This window comes from Myxocyprinus asiaticus, chromosome 8 (genome assembly GCF_019703515.2).
Source record: "Myxocyprinus asiaticus isolate MX2 ecotype Aquarium Trade chromosome 8, UBuf_Myxa_2, whole genome shotgun sequence".
In the NCBI taxonomy this organism is placed as follows: Eukaryota; Metazoa; Chordata; class Actinopteri; order Cypriniformes; family Catostomidae; genus Myxocyprinus; species Myxocyprinus asiaticus.
Genome location: NC_059351.1, coordinates 43,727,820 through 43,748,407, shown reverse-complemented (window position 1 = coordinate 43,748,407; position 20,588 = coordinate 43,727,820). Strand labels below are relative to the sequence as shown.

At 35.6% G+C, this 20,588-nt stretch overlaps 2 protein-coding genes across 3 annotated transcripts in view; one reads left to right on the top strand and one right to left on the bottom strand.

The window, feature by feature from the left end:
• Nucleotides 1–12,175: 12,175 nt before the first annotated feature.
• The window catches only part of LOC127444899 (UPF0687 protein C20orf27 homolog), a 32,041-nt gene continuing 23,628 nt past the window's right edge, over nt 12,176–20,588 (bottom strand). Inside the window, exon 6 of one of the 2 annotated variants that reach the window (XM_051704530.1) lies at nt 12,176–14,011. In XM_051704530.1, the coding sequence (XP_051560490.1) occupies nt 13,995–14,011 (17 nt within the window). In that variant the 3' untranslated portion in view covers nt 12,176–13,994. Of the gene's footprint in view, nt 14,012–18,328; nt 18,648–20,588 lie in introns of those variants that run through there. The other variant, XM_051704528.1, reaches the window with a different exon arrangement.
• LOC127444891 (uncharacterized) lies at nt 16,182–20,557 on the top strand. Its single transcript, XM_051704513.1, has 9 exons — nt 16,182–16,278; nt 16,718–16,779; nt 17,084–17,253; nt 17,359–17,420; nt 17,643–17,797; nt 18,258–18,403; nt 18,756–18,817; nt 18,898–19,055; nt 19,285–20,557. The coding sequence occupies exons 2-9, from the start codon at nt 16,740–16,742 to the stop codon at nt 19,371–19,373; spliced, it is 882 nt and encodes a 293-aa protein (XP_051560473.1). The 5' UTR covers nt 16,182–16,278; nt 16,718–16,739; the 3' UTR covers nt 19,374–20,557.

Below are 20,588 nucleotides of genomic sequence, written 5' to 3'. Positions count from 1 at the left end.
TTTTCTTGCCTGAACGGACAAGCAGCCTGATTAAAATCTCAATACGAATGTTAGCTCAATAGGGAATTGCGGGGATTGAGCATAATTTTAATCGTTCCTGCATGTTTCACTTTCAAAATGCAGGGAATTCACTCCATCGGGTCGCCCTCTCTCCTTCACTCATGGTGCAGCGTTCAGCAGCTTGTGAGTGCTAGCAGTGGGGAAGCGCATATTTACTGAACTTTAGATTTTATATATATAAACGGGTATAAACCTATTAATTAGACATGCAAATGGTGTCGTACCACATCTCTATAAGCGAGCGATGTGATAAAATTATTGCTACTGTTTATAATCAACAAAACTGTCTTCATTGTAAGCACGCAAGTCTAATTTTTGTCTCGTCACATCATAGCGGTCCCTCATAATACAACAAGAAAGGCAGAAATTGCAAAAACGCTTTGTGTAATAATGCCATCTGTAGAGTAAAGATAAATGCTTAAAACAGACTTATGCACCTGTTACATCTCTCATCTTTCTAGAGCTCCATCTAATGTATGTATACAAGGTATTTTCTCTGCCATGTAAATCAATTTAAATAAGTATATAACAATATACATTATAATAATATTAATATATTACACACAATGAAAACATATCTATCTTTAATATGCATATCTGTTTAGAATATACAGTATAACTGATTTAGCAGCAAGGTTCTCTCAGGATTTTCTGTTAACATTTTCAATGCATTTTCTCAATATAAACACCACATTTTATAGTAATTAACATTAACTAAGATTGATAAATGCTATAAAAAATTGTTCACTGTTAGTTCATTATAGCTAATGTATTATCTAATGTTAATGAATGGAAGCTTATTGTAAAGTGTTACCAAAAATTCTGTCATTACTCGCCTGTTTCAAACCTTCAAAAATTGACACATAAGTGGCAGTGGTGGCTCAACGGTTAAGGCTCTGGGTTACTGATCAGAAGGTCAGGGGTTCCAGCCCCAGCACCGCTAAGATGCCACTGTTGGGCCCTTGAGCAAGGCCCTTGACCCTATCTGCTCCAGGGGTGCTGTAACATGGCTGACCCTGCAGTCTGACCCCAGCTTAGCTGGGATATGTGAAAAAAAAGAACTTCACTGTATATGTGCAAATGTATAATGTGTGATAAATAAATAAAATAAAAAAAATAAATAAATTAAAATTATAAAAGTTAACACTGCATTAGCTACATCCCTCAATATATGTTAACTAAATTAGGTAGCTTGCGCACCTAGCTAGGTGGCAAATAGCTGGCAAGCAACTGAAACTAGCACCCTAAAAAACAGTAAATACATAGGTAGCTAATATGTATTGATAATACTCGCTAAATCTCTTTGGGTGAGGGGTGAAGATGAATTTAGGTACAGATGCTGCGTTCCATTCAAATCGGATGTGGGATATTCCACTTAATATCTCAGATCTCCGACTGAAGGCATTCCAGCGCCAGATGCTCGGAAGATGACATTAAAGGAAACAAAACTGCAACACTCCCGTTAGCTTAGCAGGTGTTTGACTGTCACCAGAGATGTCTCCCATCAACCCAATTCATAAACAATCTGCAACACAAGCATTTGTGCTACAGGTATGCGATCATCAAAAGAGAGTATAACTGACCATGTTTTGAACACCTGCTACTCTGCTAACCCTTGTTAAACAAGCTTTAATATCATGTAATGTAGGAACTTTGACTAATTTATCGATATTATTTAATAAAAGTGAATGTTTATCGCTTATTTTGTACATCTTCCTGGGTGCCGACAAGATTGTGTGACATCACGCCCCTGCAACTTGGCAAAATAGTTTAATAGTTTAAAATTTTCCCATGACTTTCCAAGTTGTAATTACGACTTCAAGTGGCATTCCATTGCACTTTTCCCAGTAGGAAGTTGGAAAATCCGACTTTCAGAGTTGAATGCAGCAAGAGGCAGATTGCTAACGTTAGCTAGCTAGCTTTGCTAGCATCACTTATTCTTAGCTTATCTTTCTTTATGCTTCTTTTCTAAGTGCCGATAAAAGTTTGACTTGGTCCCAGCCGTCTCGGTAAGCATTGCATTGCAGAATTTACATACTGTTGTGTGTTTTCTTTTGGATGCTTTTTTGCAGATGAACTCTTTGTGGTTTAGGTCAGTGTTTCCCAATCTTTTTTCTGCCATGGCACACATTTTACGATTAAAAAAATCCCATGGCACACCACTATCCCACATAACCATTGTCGATACTTCTCCTTTTCATGAACTTGTCCATGTCTTAGTAGCGTGAACTCATAATATTTGAAATTCGTGTGGCAGGGCGGAGGGAGGGTCTGGGTCGTGATTCCAGAGGACGGAGGAGCCCGGCCGCCTGGAAGTGGAGGAACGGCCGCCGACCGCGAGGGGAGGAGAGGCTCCCAACCAACCGCCTGGAGCGGTTACCGCTGCCAGGGGCGGGGGAGACCCTTACCGTCCACCAAAAACGCGGCGGGGCATTCCATCCGCCAGGGGCCGGAGGACTGCCTCCAGTCCACCCGGGGAGGCGCGGCTGTCGTCTACTAGAGGGTGGAGGAGTGGCCGAGGACCCGACTACAGCGTATCAGAGAACCGGCAAGTAAATTATTATTTTTTTCTCTCCTCTCTCTCTCCCGCTGCCGCTCCGTGTTGGCCTTTTCCCTCTCTTTTTAAATGTTTTGATAATTTTTTTTTTTTTGTTTCCCTCCCCTTGTCACCTCCCCTGATCCCCAGGGAAAGGGGGGTGGGGATGTACGTCATGCCAGGGGCTCCCAGGCCTGAGAGAATGGGGGAGGAATGTTGCAGGGCGGAGGGCGGGGCCGGGTCATGATTTCGCACACTTGGCCCCTAATTGGGCTGATTAGCCCGAGAGGGATAAAGGCCGACTGGAGACGGCAGTGCGGCAGAGAGAGAGTTACGGACAGCTGTCTGACACCTGTGTGTGTGTTTGTCTTTTTGGTTCAGTTTCTCATTTAATATTATTTATATTGTTAAGCCGGTTCTCGCCTCCTCCTTTCCATTGAACTGTGTTACAATTTGGCTATGCAAAAAACGCAAATAACATAGGTACGCTGTCTAATGAGGTCACAGATGCCAAAAGCACGAATTGGATAATGAAAAACCAACAAATTTGTGTCTTTTCCAATTTGTAGATTTGTTTTTGCAAATTAATTCTTGCAGTGGCACAGCAAATAATTGTATGAATTTTTTTTTTATTATTTATTTACTGTATTTATTCACCGTATTTTCCGGAAATAAAGTCGCACCTGACTATAAGTCGTACCGGATCAAAATCGCATTGTTGATAAAGAGAGAAAAAACATAAGTCGCACTGACAGAGGTTGGATCCGGCAGGCACTAGCACCTAGGAGCAGCTGCCCGGCCTCCATTCACCGGTTCAGATGTCAAATGCGCTCCGTGAAGATTACTGTAGGCCCTACCTCATAATCTACGCATCATATCACAGTGTTTTTGGGCTTGTTTAAAACAGGAGAATTTGCTTTTAGTAATCGTGTGTAACAGTTTCTAATATTCAGTTTATGTTTCATTAGAGAAATGCGACAATTAAGACACATCTGTTCATAACATCTGTAACTCTATGCTGTGCACAAATAAACAGCTTTTAGTCTTTGAGTAACACAATACACCTGTTGTATTCTATTCATTCATTCGGTTCACTGACTGAATGTTTTTACTACAAGTGTGATGATGAAGCATCATTTTGTGGGCATGTGAGGAGTTGCGTTTGACAGCGGACTAGAGTTTGTTAGAACAATAATGTTATGATGGACAAAATATTTAAACTGGTTGCATAAAATACTTTGTAATGGAAAATATGCTGAATTGGCAACTATAAAACTCTTCTACTGTCTTAATGCCTTCACTAAAATACTGGAAAAAAGCATTATTTAAACGTATTCATGGCCGTGAGCCAAAAAGAAAGGCGTAAATCCTGTGCTAGTGTGCTTTGTGGTATTGTATGTTAATGCAACCTGCAAAAGGTGTTCGTCCCATTCTTGACCAGACTCAAAAAGATTTGTTAGGAATCCATTGTTTCCATTAAAAATTTATAATTGCAGCAAAGGTTCACATTTGGTGTGAAAAGGCCTATATGCTGTTTTGCTCATGCTTGCGTAAAACGTTGTCAGAGGGAGAAACTTTAAAGAAATGCATTGCTGAGATGCTGATTGTTGAAAAGTCTTGCGAATAGTGAGAATGTTTCTCTGACGCATAGGACTGTTCGCTCCGTGCGTGTGTATTGTGGGGCTGGTGTGGTCAGTGGCGGATTTATGCATGGGCGACATGGGCAGTTGCCCAGGGCGGCATCTTGCGGGGGGGCGGCACGAGGCACCCACACATGGAAGGAAATTGGTACTTTCACCAAAGTGGCATTCAACTGATCACAAAGTATAGTCAGGGCATTTATGATGTAAAAAAACAGTACCATCCATATTTTAAAAAAGTAATTTTTGATCAAATCTAGACAGGCCCCATTTCCAGCAGCCATCACTCCAACACCTTATCCTTGAGTAATCATGCTAAATTGCTAATTTGGTATTAGAAAATCACTTTATTCACTATTATATCAAACACAGTTGAAAGCTATTTGGTTTGTTAAATGAAGCTTAATATTGTGTTTGTTTTTGAGTTGCCACAGTATGCAATAGACTGGCATGTCTTAAGGTCAATATTAGGTCAGAAATGGCAAAAAAGAAACTGCTTTCTCTAGAAACTCGTCAGTCAATCATTGTTTTGAGGAATGAAGGCTATACAATGCTTGAAATTGCCCAAAAAAAACTGACGATTTTGGAATACTAATTGGAAAAGAGTGTTATGGATCTTTACCCAGTTGAGCTTTTGTGGGATCAGCTAGACTGTAAGGTGCATGAGAAGTGCCCGATAAGACAGCCTCATCTGTGGCAAGTGCTACAGGAAGTGTGGGGTGAAATGTCACCTGAGTATCTGGACAAACTGACAGCTAGAATGCCAAGGATCTGCAAAGCTGTCATTGCTGCACGTGGAGGATTTTTTGATGAGAACTCTTTAAAGTAGTTTTAAGGAGCAATATGTAATATATTTACTGTTCTAAAGCACAAAATGATCATAATATGTTATCAGATATTTAGGAAATATGCTAAGTTGAAATACTTGCTTCTCCGAAAACAATGCTACAGCCAGTATCTTCTACTTTGAAATGTCTGTTCCGGGCCGGAATTTCTGTTTGTGATTTGGCCTGTGTGATCCCGCCCACTGCCCATTTCCCAATAGTATTTCAACACCCCGGGTTTCCAGATTTGAAACAAGTTAGCGGGCAAACACAGCGCGCTGCAGCCATGGAAGCCAGCAATACATCTAGCTAACATTGACAGAGTTATAAAAAATCCACATGAGCTGGTTATAATTAGGCAAACAATAAAAAAAAATTGTAAACGTAAACGTTAGCTGATCAACTTACAATACAAGGCTCATTGCTTGCCATTATCAGTTTGCTCATTCCTGTTGCGTGTCCTCAACCTGGCAACCTACGTAAGCTTCAAGTCTGGGGAGAAGGGGGTGGGGGAGACAACTCTCTCCAATATTTTAGATTTGGACTGCAGTACCCATTTTAAACGATTGATGTCAATGTTACATACTGCTCCTTTAAGAAGTTCTGAACATTTTTTTCAAATTGTAATAGTAATGTTTCACATTATTAATGTCCTGACTATACATTGTGATCAGTTGAATGCGACTTTGGTGAATAAAAGTACAATTTCTTTCCATAAGAGCAAAATCTGTACATTATTCCAAACTTTTGGCTGCCAGTGTAGTTAACAAAATTTTTAAAAGCACATTGCATTAGTTGTGCATAGATTATCCACGATAATGAGGAAATTGAGTAAGGGGGTGAACAGTGTGAGAGTGTGGATTCGTAATTCAGTCCCTTGGTAGAAAGGAGAAAAAAATGTTGGCACTCGTCACCTTCAAAGTTGCCCATCCCTGATGTACAGTGTAAACGGAGTTACATTTTGGTCTATTCTCATCCAAAACCAACAGGATTCCATCAAATATACTGTACGGGAACACTGAACACTCATTGCACACTGGGAGATTAATGAAAAACCATACGACTATGATGACTTACTACTAAAAGATTTAAGGGTTTTCTATAACCTGTATAAATGTTACATTTGCACATAATACTACAGTAATTTACATAAATTAAATGTAGGTAAAAAAAAAAAAATACTATCATATCACATTTTAAACAATTCCTAAATAGTCTTTATACAACAAATAAACAAATATACCAAAAACAAAAAAACAAAAATGAAAAAAGTTTTTCAAATCAAAAGACAACTTTTGGTATCAAAGTGCAGGAACATTTGTGGTTTCATTGACATGTGCAAAAAGAACCTGCAGGTGGAGCAAATGAGAGAGGGGAAAAAAAATATTTTTTTATTAATTTGGCCCACTTAAAGTAGGCCTACTGCATTTTTTGTGGGAAAAGCGGGTGTGAGCATTCAGATGCATTGCTGGAATGACATATGCTGATACATCATCTTTTAGGTTTCAATGTGTGCTCAGTCATGAGTGTTCATAGGTTTTGAAAATACAACCCGTGCAATGGGCTAGTTTTAAATCAATTTCAAATCATGTCTCAATAACAGTTTTCTCTACAAGTACATGACAACCACCTGGAATTCTCAGGGTAGGGTAGAGCAGAGTTAGATGTACCAGTTGGGTGACCCCCCTCTATCTAGGAATCTGTGCACAGTTCTTCCTGTGTTCAGTGTATTTTGGAAGGGCCTATCATATCTATTTATTTATTTATTTATTTATTTATTTATTTTTAATTTATTTTTATGACCAGATTAATTAGTTAGTTAATCTGTTTTTAAGAATCTGGGGAAGTGTGTCCACAAGGAAATCCACCTTTGTTTTAAAGGAAAATTGTGTAGTGTGTGTGTGTGTGTGTGTGTGTGTGTGTGTTTTATGTAAAAGAAGGTACCCTCTGCCTTACTAAACTGATAAAATGCAAGGAGGAAGAAATACATTGTTTTTCCCAGGAATAATGATGTTGAAATGTATCCAGCGTAATACATGGACAACAATTATCTATATTTGATTGTTTAGCTTTATGTAAATTATTTTATTTATATTATGTTTTAATTTGTTAATTTATTTAATTTATTAAACTATTTATTAGTTTAATAAATAATTGTAATTTTTATTTATTTTTTAACCTTGAGTTTATTTGACCCCAGATGGTTCTACAAACCTCTGATATTTGCCCTTTTTTTTTATGTTTTTATGGCCCTATGTAATGAATTGCCTAGTCAAGATCCTAAACTATAAATACATATTTTCTACCCATGTCTCCTCGCCTTGAGGACAACTTAAGTAAAAACTTTCACTCTCTCCCCACTTACCCCATTTTTTCCATTAAATAATACTTGTCCATCCTTGCTAAGTCTAGTCTGGGTACACTGTAATTGAACTTTATTCATAATAAAGATGAGTTACATTTAATCGTAAACATTGTTGAAGCAAAATAAGTAAATCACCAACTTTTTGTGATGGTGTTACTTCTATCACATTATCCATTTCTTTGAGTTTTGGAGTTCAGAAAGTGTTAGTGCTAATATAGGTGTCTGTCTGTAGCCGAATTTGTTATGTAATCAACAGAAAACACTTTGATAGTTTTGATATTAGTATTTGCTTTTCATAAAGGTGTTCCCTAAAATAATGCAGTATTTCATTACACACACACACACACACACACACACACACACACACACACACACACACACACAGTGTTGGTGTGGCTATCCTTTTGAGGACTCTCCATAGACATAATGATTTTTATACTGTACGAACTATAGATTCTAACCCTAACCCTCACAAAAAAAAAAAAAAGTTCTGCATTTTTACATAAAAAAAACAAAAACAAAAACAAAAAAAAACATAGTATGCTTTTTAAGCAATTTGAATTATTGGGACACTAGAAATGACCTCATAAACCACATTTATAGCATAATACCCTTGTAATTACCAGTCTGTAACCTAAAAAAATGTCCTCGTAAACCACCCAAACCCACATGCACACACACAAAGCAAAAATTTTATTTTTAGGGGTACAACAGTTTGTCACTGCGGCAGTACCTTCAAAGGTGCACCCACTGCACACTTTACATGTCAGTCAGAAATTAAAGAAGATATTTGTAGCTTATCTGACCTGAAAGGGAAGATTATAAAACCTTAAGTGACTTATCTGTCTCTGAAGGGAACATATTAACATCTTCAAGAGATCGTTCACCCAAAAATCATTTACTCACTCTCATGCCATCCCAGATGTGTATGACTTTCTTCTGCATAACACAAATGAAGATTTTAGAAGAATATCTCAGCTCTGTATGACCTCACGATACAAGTGAATGGTGACCAGAACTCTAAAGGTTCAAATATCACAAAGTCATCATAAAAGTAATCCATATGACTCCAGTGGTTAAATCAATGTCTTCTGAAGCGATCCAATCAGTTTTGGGTGAGAACAAACCAAAATGTAATTCCTTTTTTTACTATATATCTTGACAGTAGTCTCCTTGGCAATTGTGATATTGTGATAAATTTCACTTCCTATAGCGTCATCTAGTGTTCTGCGCCAGAGTCCTTCTAAGGGGATCCTACAAGCTTAGCATAAAATAACATAACGCGGCTGTTCCATAGACATTCTATGGGCGGTACACTGGCGATTTAAGCAAGAGGTCTTTTTTTATGGATGTCTATGGAGGAGATGCCTCAGTGTGCGGAATAAACTGCTTTTGTGAGGAAACAGCTCATCACTTAATGAATTGACTGTCTGTCTGCTAATCTTCAACATGTTTTACACAAAAAATCCTTTTGGAATGAACTATGTGTGGAGTTTACTACGAAAAAATTACTGTTTTATAAGAGAAGACACGGACAATTTTGCGACAGGCAGGTGTCAGTTTAGGGCTCTCCCCATTCATTTGTATGGTATCTGCAAATGGTGACTTACTGTCGTAATACGCTAGTTGGCCGTTATGCTCTCTCATATGATAGAATCGCAGTGGCTATTATCTCAGTAATTAAAATCATTTCTGTTTGCGCGTGCATCAAGCACTAGGAAGTGAAATCAAGCTTGAAATAATGATTGTGCCTAGAGACTGCAATGGCAAGGTGTACAGTGAAAAAGAGTTATATTTTGGTTTGTTCTTACCCAAAACCAAATGGATCGCTTCAGAAGACATTGATCAAACCACTGGATTCGTATGGTAATCCATAAGATTCTACTGGTTAAATCCATGTCTTCAGAAGCAATATGATAGGTGTGGGTGAGAAACAGATCAATATTTAATTCCTTTTTAACTTTTACAGTCTTCCTCTTTTGTTTAGTTTTTTTGGCACCACCTACTGATTGGGGCTGGTCAATTGTGGAGATTTATAGAAAAGTAGGACTTAAATGTTGATCTTTTTCTCACCCACACCTATCATATCATTTCTGAAGACATGGATTTAACCACTGGAGTCTTATGGATTACTTTTATGCTGCCTTCATTTTATTTTTGGAGATTCAAAGTTCTGGCCATCATTCACTTGCATTGTATGGACCTACAGAGCTGAGATAATCTTCTAAAAATCTTAATTTGTGTTCTGCAGAAGAAAGAAAGTCATACACATCTGGGATGGCATGAGGTCGAGTAAATGATGAGAGAATTTTCATTTTTGGGTGAACTATCCATTTAAGATGGATGTGGCTTGGATGTGGATGGATGGCTTCATTTGTAAATTGAAGAAATCTGTAATCTACTCAATTTGATCAAAGGTGGACTGATTTTGCCTAAATGGTTTATCAGTAATCTGACAAATGTTCTGTAGGTATTCCGCTAACCCTCCATTAAGCATTTCAGAGAAGATGCCCTCAACAACAAGAAAGTGTGTGACACTTTAATAGGTCAGCAGAGGACAGAGCAGTGTGCTTAGTCTTGGGAGGCACCAATGTAGAGAATGGTGAGACTTTATTGTGTGAGATGTATTGCACAGGATGTCAAGGAAATAAAAGATAGAATATATTGTTAACTATAGATGGGAGAATGATTGCATTAAATCCAGCAATCACATATCAGAGTGGATAGTTTCGGTGAAAGGAGGGGAATTTTATCTTACGCGCAAATTCTCATGCATCCTCCACTCACCTGACACTCACTAACGTGCGCTTAGCGTATGACAAACCAGTAGACCAATCATGACGGCTGCTGTCAATAATGTGGACTAACTAGTTTTGTATGTGTATCTTTGCTGTGTGTTGAACTATCATGTGTCACTGTCATGTGCTTCAAAAATCAAAACCTGTAGGTGTAGTATATGGGTTTTTGTGCATGTGTTTTGTTTCTTAGGACACAGTGTCTGCATTATTTACTCCTGATATCACAAACAGGAAAAATCACTTATTCTTGAAATAAATAAATTAATGAATGAATCAAACATTTTAAAAATAAAACTTTCCTTCAAACCCTTAACATTAAACCCTGAAACATTATTTTCCTGGTTCTCAGTCAGTGTCTTTATCAATGGTCTATGTCTATTTATTTTTTTGTCCCAAAGCCTCTCTTTCAAGTATTCATGTCTCAATTTGTACATCTCTGGTTCTGTAACAAATTGGGAATTTCTGGCTCCTGTGTCAAAAATTTTAGTCTCTTGTCATGTGTCTGCATTATTAGCCTCAACTCTAGAGGCTTTGTCCCCAGTCACTTTGTCTGCCTGATCCCTCACTCAAACCTGTTTTTTTTTTTTTTTCAGTAAATTCCCTATTGAAAGTTTCTTCACTTTTGCCCACAGAGCCTTTGTTTTCTGCTCCTATTTCTGACCCAGTCATTTCTGGCTCAGTATCATTGCCTCAGTCATTCCCCAACATGATCACATAGGAAGTCCACATGTTGCTACCGAATGTTCCAGTACCCTGACATTGACCCCATTCTGGCGAGTTACTGACAAGCGAAATATCCCATCAGACATGTTTGCATCAATTCTATTGTGTTTATCTTGTCCTGTGGCACTACTGATAGCAAATTGTGGTAGCATCAGAGACAAGTGTTCAGGTTCAACGTGGAAATTCTGACGTATAATCACATTCACAGAAAAAATGGTGAGCGCGATTTGGGTGTTGCATTTTCTCTCAAAGATAACATTTTTACTCCACTGCCAGTTAGGTTTAGGATAGACATTTGGGGGTAGAGTTAATAAGATATGCATTCCACTTTACTGAATCTTTTAAATCTAAAAACTGCATGCTTTGCAACTTGCTTTTGGTGACCTTCTGTGGACATTTCACCTGGAAACTGGACCTCCCACGTGTCCATGTGTTCAACAACAATTCCAGCTTGAGGAAAGGGGAGAGGAGATGAGTTGAGCAGAGAGGCAAGGGATTGCAGGGTGGGAGAGTTGAGAAGGTCAATTGTGATGAGATCCACTCCAGTTTACCATATTTCTGTATATTTCATGGTCTCTCTTACTCTGAGAGATGCTGGACAAAGCGTTCAGGCAAATGTGAGCAGATCTACAATTACTTTAAAAAAGGAGAAGTGGGAGGAATATCACTAGTCAGCATGTCAGTCAGTGTTGCTATCATCAAGGACCCAACATCACCATCTCTCCTTTGCTGTGCTGTCTTGGGGCAATAACCATTTCTCAATGCGGGCGACAGTATCACAATCATAGAAGAGCGGTTGCTATGCAAGATTTGCTGTCGGTACTGTGTGATGTCCTTTTGTCATTGTTGCGGTACATACCGGCTCACTTTGAGCACTGGGTATATGTCTATAGTTGAATGTCTAATGAATTAACACAATGTCATGAGAATCCGTCTGTATTCTTATGTAATGTGTGGTACTAGCAAACGAACATTTGCTTATGTTCACATAGACACAAAAGCATGCAATATTTTATTTTCTGTATTTATTGGCAGCATTTAAAACGTTATAATTGTATGTACACTACCGGTCAAAAGTTTTGAAACACTTAATCATTCTTTATTATATATATATATATATATATATATATATATATATATATATATATATATATATAATATACACTGTATGTATGTATATATATATATATATATATATATATATATATATATATATAACAATTTTTTTTTTCACATTTTAGAATAATAGTAAAGTCATCAAAACTATGGAATAACATAAATGGAACTATGGGAATTATGTTGTGACTAAAAATCCAAAATAAATCAAAACTGTGTTATATTTTAGCATCTTCAAAGTAGTCACCCTTTGCCTAGAATTTGCAGAAATGTACTCTTGACATTTTCTCAACCAACTTCTTGAGGTATCACCCTGGGATGCTTTTTAAACAGTATTGAAGGAGTTCCCATCTATGTTGGGCACTTATTGGCTGCTTTTATTATTTGTTCCAAGTCATCAATGTCAAAATCTTTTTATTTTTTTTATTAAATTTTAGTTTTGTAATTAAATTAATATGATGGCACAATTATATTTTTGTCTACAAAACGAATTTCAAACATTTTAGCATACGCCTTCAGATCAAAAGATTTTTAAGATCATGAGAAACATTTCAGTCAAGTGTTTCAAAAGTTTTGACCAGTAGTGTATAAATGTAACTTTACAGACATACAAGTGTTTACATATCCATATTGAATCCATTAATACTGAATACATGGAATTAATTGTTTATTTACATTCAATGTTGGGCAAGCTACTCCAAAAATGTAGCTAGCTAAGCTACAAACTACTCAACAGAAAAAATAGTTAAGTTAACCTGAAAGCTACACTTCAGAGAAAGTAACAAGTTACACTGTAAGCTACAGTACATGCCAAAAGCAGCTTGCTACATTTAAGGTATTTTTATTTTTTATTTTTTTTAACCATGCTACTGAGAAATGTAGTTAAGCTAATCACTTCGCAATTTGTAGTGAAGCTACTGCCAATATTATTGCATTTATAATCAATGAGATTAATGAAATGTTCAATGCCTTCACGTTTATTTAACGCATTTACCTCATTCGGCATTAAAATATTTTATTCTGTTTTGTGATTTCTGGTACAGTATTCAACTAATTTTTAATGATTATATCCAAGACTAAACTATAAAATGCTAAAATTAAATAAAAATGCAAAGCATTTAATTTTTATTTTGTTTGCCATGGACACAAAATTGCATTTCAGAATATGCTTTGGCACAAAAAAACTAAACAAAAAAAAAAAAACATAAAATAACCACTGAAGCACAATAAAAACCAAAATATATACTGTAAAATCAAAATAGTAACCCACACAAGTTTTCACTTAGGGCCCCCAAAAGGCTAGGACCGGCTCTGAGGAGAACATTTTGTGATGTAAAAATGTTTACTTTTTAGATGCTGTCAAACCACCCATATTGTACATTTCAGCGAATATACAAATATGTATGTTTAAATGTTACAAACGTATAGCTACATATAATAATATAATCAGGTTGTATGCATTCAATAGAGAACATGTTTATAGTTTAATGTGAGTTTTAATAAATGTATTATAAGAAAAGAGAAAACTTTATTAGAAAATAGAGTGCTTTATTATGCAGTAAAATCGAATTTTTAAGCAACAATAAGAGTCTGTTTGCACACGTTTGCTGTGTGAATTGTTTTGAGAGTACTGACCATAGTTTAAAGAAATGTATAAAATCAAATGGGAAAAACTATAATCTATCCACTTTAAGGTTTGACAATTACCTTCAGTTTACTTTCCGAACCAACATAGTGTTACTCACAGACCTGCACTGTTTTGTTCTGTAAGCTCTAGAAACTAGTAAAAGAAAATCCCTCCTTCACCAACCTATCATAATCAAAGTGGCATAAATAATGCTTCTTCAACTTTCTAGTGCTTATAGTTTACCTCGCTAAGACATTTCATGAAACAACTGTACTGTACAAAAATTATTTTTCTGTTCTGTATTGTCAGCTGCCTCTTGGTTCTGAAAAAAAAAAAAAAGTGTGAATACATACTTTTGGGCTAGACAAAGTAGACATCCATTTTCACAAATTATGAGTTCAAGTGTCAAGAAGATGTGATACAGTACCTACACTACACAGTATATATAGTACATGTCCGCTAACCTTCATGTGGTTATAATGTGGTATAAACCCTGGTTATCTTACTTGTATACAGCAAATTGCATAACTGTAGTTACATGTTCTCTTGTCTGAAGGTTTGAATGCAAGACACAACTGTGAAATGGTTCAGACAACTGCTCTTCTGCTCTTTCCTCTTCCTGTTTGTCTTTTTGCCTCTTCTCTGCCTTCCAGCTAATGCAACATATAGTAGTTGAGATCCATTTTTTCTTTTTCTTTTTTTTTTTTTCAAAACAGGTACTGCTTTACATATACCTGTATATCTTTTTATTTATCTAATTGGTGTGTGAACAATTTTGTTACTTTGTTATTGCACGTGGAGGACTGTATGTTATTTGACTTCAGGCTGTGGCACCTTGAGTTAAAGGAATATTCCGGGTTCAATACAAGTTAAGCTCAGTCGACAGCATTTGTGGCATAATGTTGATTACAACAAAATTGAATGTCAACTTGTCCCTCCTTTTCTTTGAAAAAAGCATAATTCTGCGACGATTTAAACAACTCTACAGCTCAAATAATACACAAGTTTTAACAGAAGACTTAATGTACAGTAAATGCTTTTATATAATTATAAGCTTCACAGTTCTTCCTTTAAACCCTCCAAAAATTGGCCTCATTCACTGCCATTGTGCCTTACTGTAACCTTGTTTTTTGCTTCTTCTGTTTTTAAGAAAGAGAGGGATGAGTAAAAAAAAAAAATTTCTTATAAGTTTTTTTTATTATTTATTGTTTTATTTTTTTGGTAATCAACATTCTGCCCGAAGTGCTGTCGATTTATCTTAACTTGTATTAAACCTGGAATATCCCTCTAATGGCCCCTGGTAATGTAAGAGTCTTGTGACCATACTTGGTGACATTAGAGTTTTGCTTGGGGGAAAATTGTTTTGCTGTTTACTGGCACCCACAAAGGGGAAGAAAAAGAAAGAACAATTAAAAAAATGGAACTACAACAGTGTTGCAACCATAAAACCATGAAATGAAAAACTGTCCACATTTTTGTATGATTCCAGTTTGAAATGGACAAATAAAGACCACTTTTCAAATACTAATATTAAAAAGTAAATTATTGATTATTATTTTATTTTTATTATTATTATGCCAGTAAGGAATGTTTGCCATGCTACCTGTGCTTGTTTGGTTATAGGAGCAAGCCTTTTGTGTTATGAGGAACTAGGTTTGCTGGAAATGTTAGTTTCCTCATGTTTGTTTTGTTTTTGTATTATTATTTATGAAACGTAATAAGAACTTGACCTGGCAGCTCTGAACCTTGACATTCCAAGACCTGTGTCTCCCTGCCCTGTTCTTATTACTTAAAAAAAAAAAAAAAGAGCATATTGGAAATGTCTCACATGTAATATATTTTCAGTGCATGTAATCCAAACCCTAACCTAATTTAAAATCTAAATATCGATTACTGTTCCGAGATAAAAAATAAATACATTAAAAAAAACAAACAGCTAATTCTCATGCTTAAAGCTGGCTAACGTTAAAAAACAATAATAAAAATATCTGATTGCATCTCAGTTATCCATTTCATCTAGAATGTATACTGTATGAGTTAATATATTGTATTAAATATTCTATTCAAGTGAATGGGTTTCCTTTGATGGCCTTTTGATTAGAATAATTCTATCAGACAGGTATCTGATTATAAACTATAGAGAACCTTTTGGATATGCAAGAAAAATATACTCAAGATAAGGGAGTCAAATGCAATATTTCATTTATAATTATTTGACATGTACTGCATTATTATGTGATGGAGCCTGAGCTCTTAAACAGAATTTAAAAGATGTGTATAGGTTTTGCCAAACTTTACTCTTTAAATAGGTTATTTTCACTTGTACATGTTATCGTAAGTCATTCCATACCAGGAATCAAGGCTATTATTAACCAGTTTTTCAGCAGTCAAATATCTGAATCCCTATTGGTCTATCCCCTTTTTTCAAGCAATGAAAAAAAAAAAAAGGTTCTCACTTTAAATATCATCTCACCTGTCTGCTGTGCTCTTTAAGAGTCATTTAACTGCTGACAGTAACTTCATCACCATCACAAAGGTTGCTATTTGTATTAATCTTGGATTGTATATTTTTTCTGAAGAGATCAAGAAGTAAGTAGTACACATTTTCTTTTCTTTTCCTTTTTCTTTCTTTTTATTTATATTTTTGATTTTATGTGCTTTGAGTTTATTCTTGGTATCCACTGAATGTGATCTACACTCTGATGCTCCCAATATACACGTTATCAACTCGAATACTAAATCAATTATTCATGCAAAACAAAACCACTATGTAATAATAAGTATATGCTTTTCTGCAATATGTCAATAATTTTAATTGCACTTGAAAGGTGTATGTATATTTACTAAACTTGTAAATATTTGGTAAACATAACTGTATATGTTTATTGCCTGTTCAGCTCTTGATACTTTTTCAGTTATGTTATCAAACTTACCACCCATGTAGATTTTTTTTTAATTTTTTTATCATCCTGCATATTATTAATTTTGTTTAATCGTCTTACTACTACGCTTTATTTTTACTTTTTAGGGATATTGCCAAAAGAACAGCAATGGAGTGGAGACTTTTATTAGGTGTTCTGTGTCTAATCGGTAAGGAGCTTTGAGTAGTCATTATTGTCCCATATCACTGTTCATAATGAGGACAGAACTTAACAATTATAAATTTAGTAATAATAAAAAAATAACAACAACAACAAAAGTTTGTGAGAAGGAATTATACAGTACCATAAAAGGAAATACCATACTACATACTAACCTTGAAAAGATGGTTAATCTTAAGCAATATTCTCTCTATGTTGGGTCTGTTTCAGTGTGCATTGAAATAATGGCCTCAGACGTTGTTTATTATTGGCAATTTGCTGTTTCCCATTTTTTCGAATTTCACCCTGAACAGGAATCCTACATGTGCCTGGAAATTCAGCAACTGAGACAACTTCAACTGCAACATCAGCCAACATCACAGAGTTTATTTTAAATTTCTCCATTAACGGCACTTTCAAGAGTTCCTACTCCAACATGAGTGATCCTGACACCATTCTGCTGAAAGACATCATCACCTCTTATGTAATGTTTTTATATGCTGAGGGATTATTGGACTTGATTGCATTAGCAGTAGATTCATCTTATAGAGCAGAATGAATATCTGTCTTAATCTCTTTATCTTTTTAGATTGGGACAATCTACAAGACACGTTTCACAAACTTTATACAAATACTTATTCAGCAATTCAGGTAAAGCATTGCATAAAATTGTAAAAACTAACAAAAGTACTTTTAGATTTGCTTCATGATAAACTAATGTATACATTTTTTATTTGTTGGCATATTGGTTGGTTCATAGTTTACTTGTTGGTTGGTTAGTCACTTTGTAAGTTAAATGACCAGATGATTCATTATTTAGTTGTTCATTCTTTAATTATTTGCCTATGTTTCAACATGACTGTGCCTTTTTAGGAATGGCTCCATTGTTACAGATAGCATTCTTCAATTTAACAACAATGGCACTCATCCTAATATCACACAACTGAAACAAGCCCTTGTTGATGAAGTTGCAAATGAAACTTTTAACACCACTATCATTAAGGATTCCATCAATGTTATTGAAATTGGTCAGTATGCAATCATTTGTACATTTTCTTTGTAATCAAATGCAGACATCTGTTATATATGGTTTTATAAGTGTACAAATACATCAACAAATATAAACAAGTAATTTGTATCTGTAATGGAATATCATAAACTAATTCATTACCGATCCGCTTGCATTTGTACTCTGCTTCAAAATATGTAGGCCTGCTGTACATGAAATATAAAATATGCTCTGATTGGCTGTGATTGTGCTGTGTTACACTGTAGTTACTCGTTCAGTGCTGAGCTAGGGGCTCTTTACAACACTGTAGCCTATTTGATGACAGTCATATCATTTGGTCTTTTTGGAGCCACTAATTGCTATATTTGTGGTTTAGATTGTGATCGTTAGTGTTATTTGAAATAATTATAAGGATTTTTATCACTCACAATGTACTGTGTCCCATTTTCCTGTTATTCTACACAAAACTTTCCCCAAAGTGACAAACGCAACTGGCAACGGCACGACAACTGCATCTGTTAAAGAGTTTACTATAAATTTTAAAATTCTTCAAACATTCAAGGAAGTCTACTCCAATTTGAGTGCTCCTGAAACCATAGACTTGATAACCAACATCACCTCTCAGGTAATAATTTTATCCAGTGGTTCAATGATTAGACTTATTCTTATATAAGTATTACTTTGCAATAGCAGTGGATGTGGATGATGCTGTGTATTGTCAACATTAAGAACAGATACAAGTGGTGATATAGGCCAACATTTATACAGTTTTTACATATGTTAGATGTAGATTAAATGGCAATTTTTCCAGTCGTAAAACCAAATACGTATTTGACGCATGATTTGATCGATGTGAAGATTTGTCCAGTCTGTAAAATAAATAAATAAATGAATCATACATGATATACATAAAAAGCTACAGAAAAAACATGGCAATCTGTTTTAAACTATTTATCATTTATATTTATCTTTTATAGGTTTCTGTAGTTTACAAGAAACATTTTGTGAACTTCATTCGTATGGTTATTCGTCAATTCAGGTAAACAGTGCATAAAAAATAGCAAATTCTTTTGTTTGTAATTTTTTTGACCATGTTCAAACATGACTGTGCCTTCTCAGGAGTGGCTCCATTGTGGTAGATGGAACGTTTGAATTTGACAAAACTGGCACTATCCCAAGTGTGACAGATGTGACAACAACCCTTCGTGATGCAGTTGCAAATGGAACTATAAGCTTGCAAATTGATTCAAATTCCATCAGTGTTACAGACCCCGCAGGTTAGCAATAAACATTTACAGATACTTTCATCCAATGATTTATATGCAGTTTCTACAGAGCATAATGTCAGCCCATAATAATACTGTATATGTTACATGTGATTGGAATTCTCAAATTAGTTTTTTTTTTTTTTTTATGTCAATTTTCTCCATATTTTGTTGAAGTTATTATTTTTGTTATTATTATTATGTCATGATAATTAATAATACTTTGGGGGTTTTTTAACAGCTTCGGGGTCTCCAGTCTTGGCTGGTATGCTGACAGCATTGTGGATGACCCTTGCATCACTTATGTTGTCAGCTGTGATGCACCTCTAAGCATCACACTTGCATGAGCAAACAAATAAAAATCATACTACTACATCTATCCATCAAAACAAGCCATCTCATGTCAAGTTATCGAGCTGTAATATTTATTGTTCTTTCTTGCCACATGCAAAGGCAGGTATGATACAGATATGTATGGCATGTCTGATTTACTGTATTCTGGGGTCTGTTTTATAAAAAAGGACATCCTGTATGTACGTGTACACTGAGCTGGAGAAATAATGAGGATGGGTTTATACAATTAAACCAAATCTGAACACTCATCCATGCCATATGGTACAAATAAATATTATATTCAAAAATGTATTAGGTTAAAATTTAGAAGTGGATTTGTTTTGCTCTTTTGACAATGGACTGACAAATATATCTTTACTATCTATACCCTACCTACATTCTTAATGCACATTTCTGGTCTTATTGTTAACCATTCATCCATTCAAGCTATTCAAATTGAAGAAAATGTTAGTGTTGAAATTCTTCAATCAGAATGGAATAACTTGCTCTGCCTCAAAACATTCCTTTACTGCTGAAGTCATAATGACAGTGTGGGCGGGGAAAATAGCCAAACTTGTTTTAACCACACCCCCCCAAACTACCTGTCTGCCACTTGCTGTGAACCCCACATGAAACTAGCTTGGAAAACATAGAGGCCAAACTATGAAATCGCATATTAACCTACGACTACTACTATTTCTGCCATAATTGTAGTATGGTAGTAATATACATTTTCAAATTTAGTCAGAGATGGCGAGGAGGTGAATTTTCGGCTGTTTCCCTACCAAAACCCTGTCACTGTTCCCAAATTAATCTGGTTGTGGGCCTGCTGGCATAATCTTTTGCACTTTAAAGGAGGAATTTTGGTTGTGGAGGAAGGAGCAATAAGGTCATGTCTGTGTCAGAGGCATTCCCCTCCGGAATGCTTCCAAATTTAAGACAGTTCCGGAGGGGTTTGCTGAAATTTTCCATGTATTAAAACGATTTAGTGAAAAATATGTTTAGGTAAATATTGCTGTGTATTGTATAGTTAGACAAACCATGTACTGTTATGTTCATTTATCTAAATACATTTGTTTACAAGTCATGTTTCCTTGTGTTCAGTTAGTGAAAAATCAGAGGAAACTTTTACATTTTTGGAAACTGAAAATAAATAAATAAATAAATACACCTTTTTCCTACTCCCCGTGATGCTTTGCACGAAATATGTCC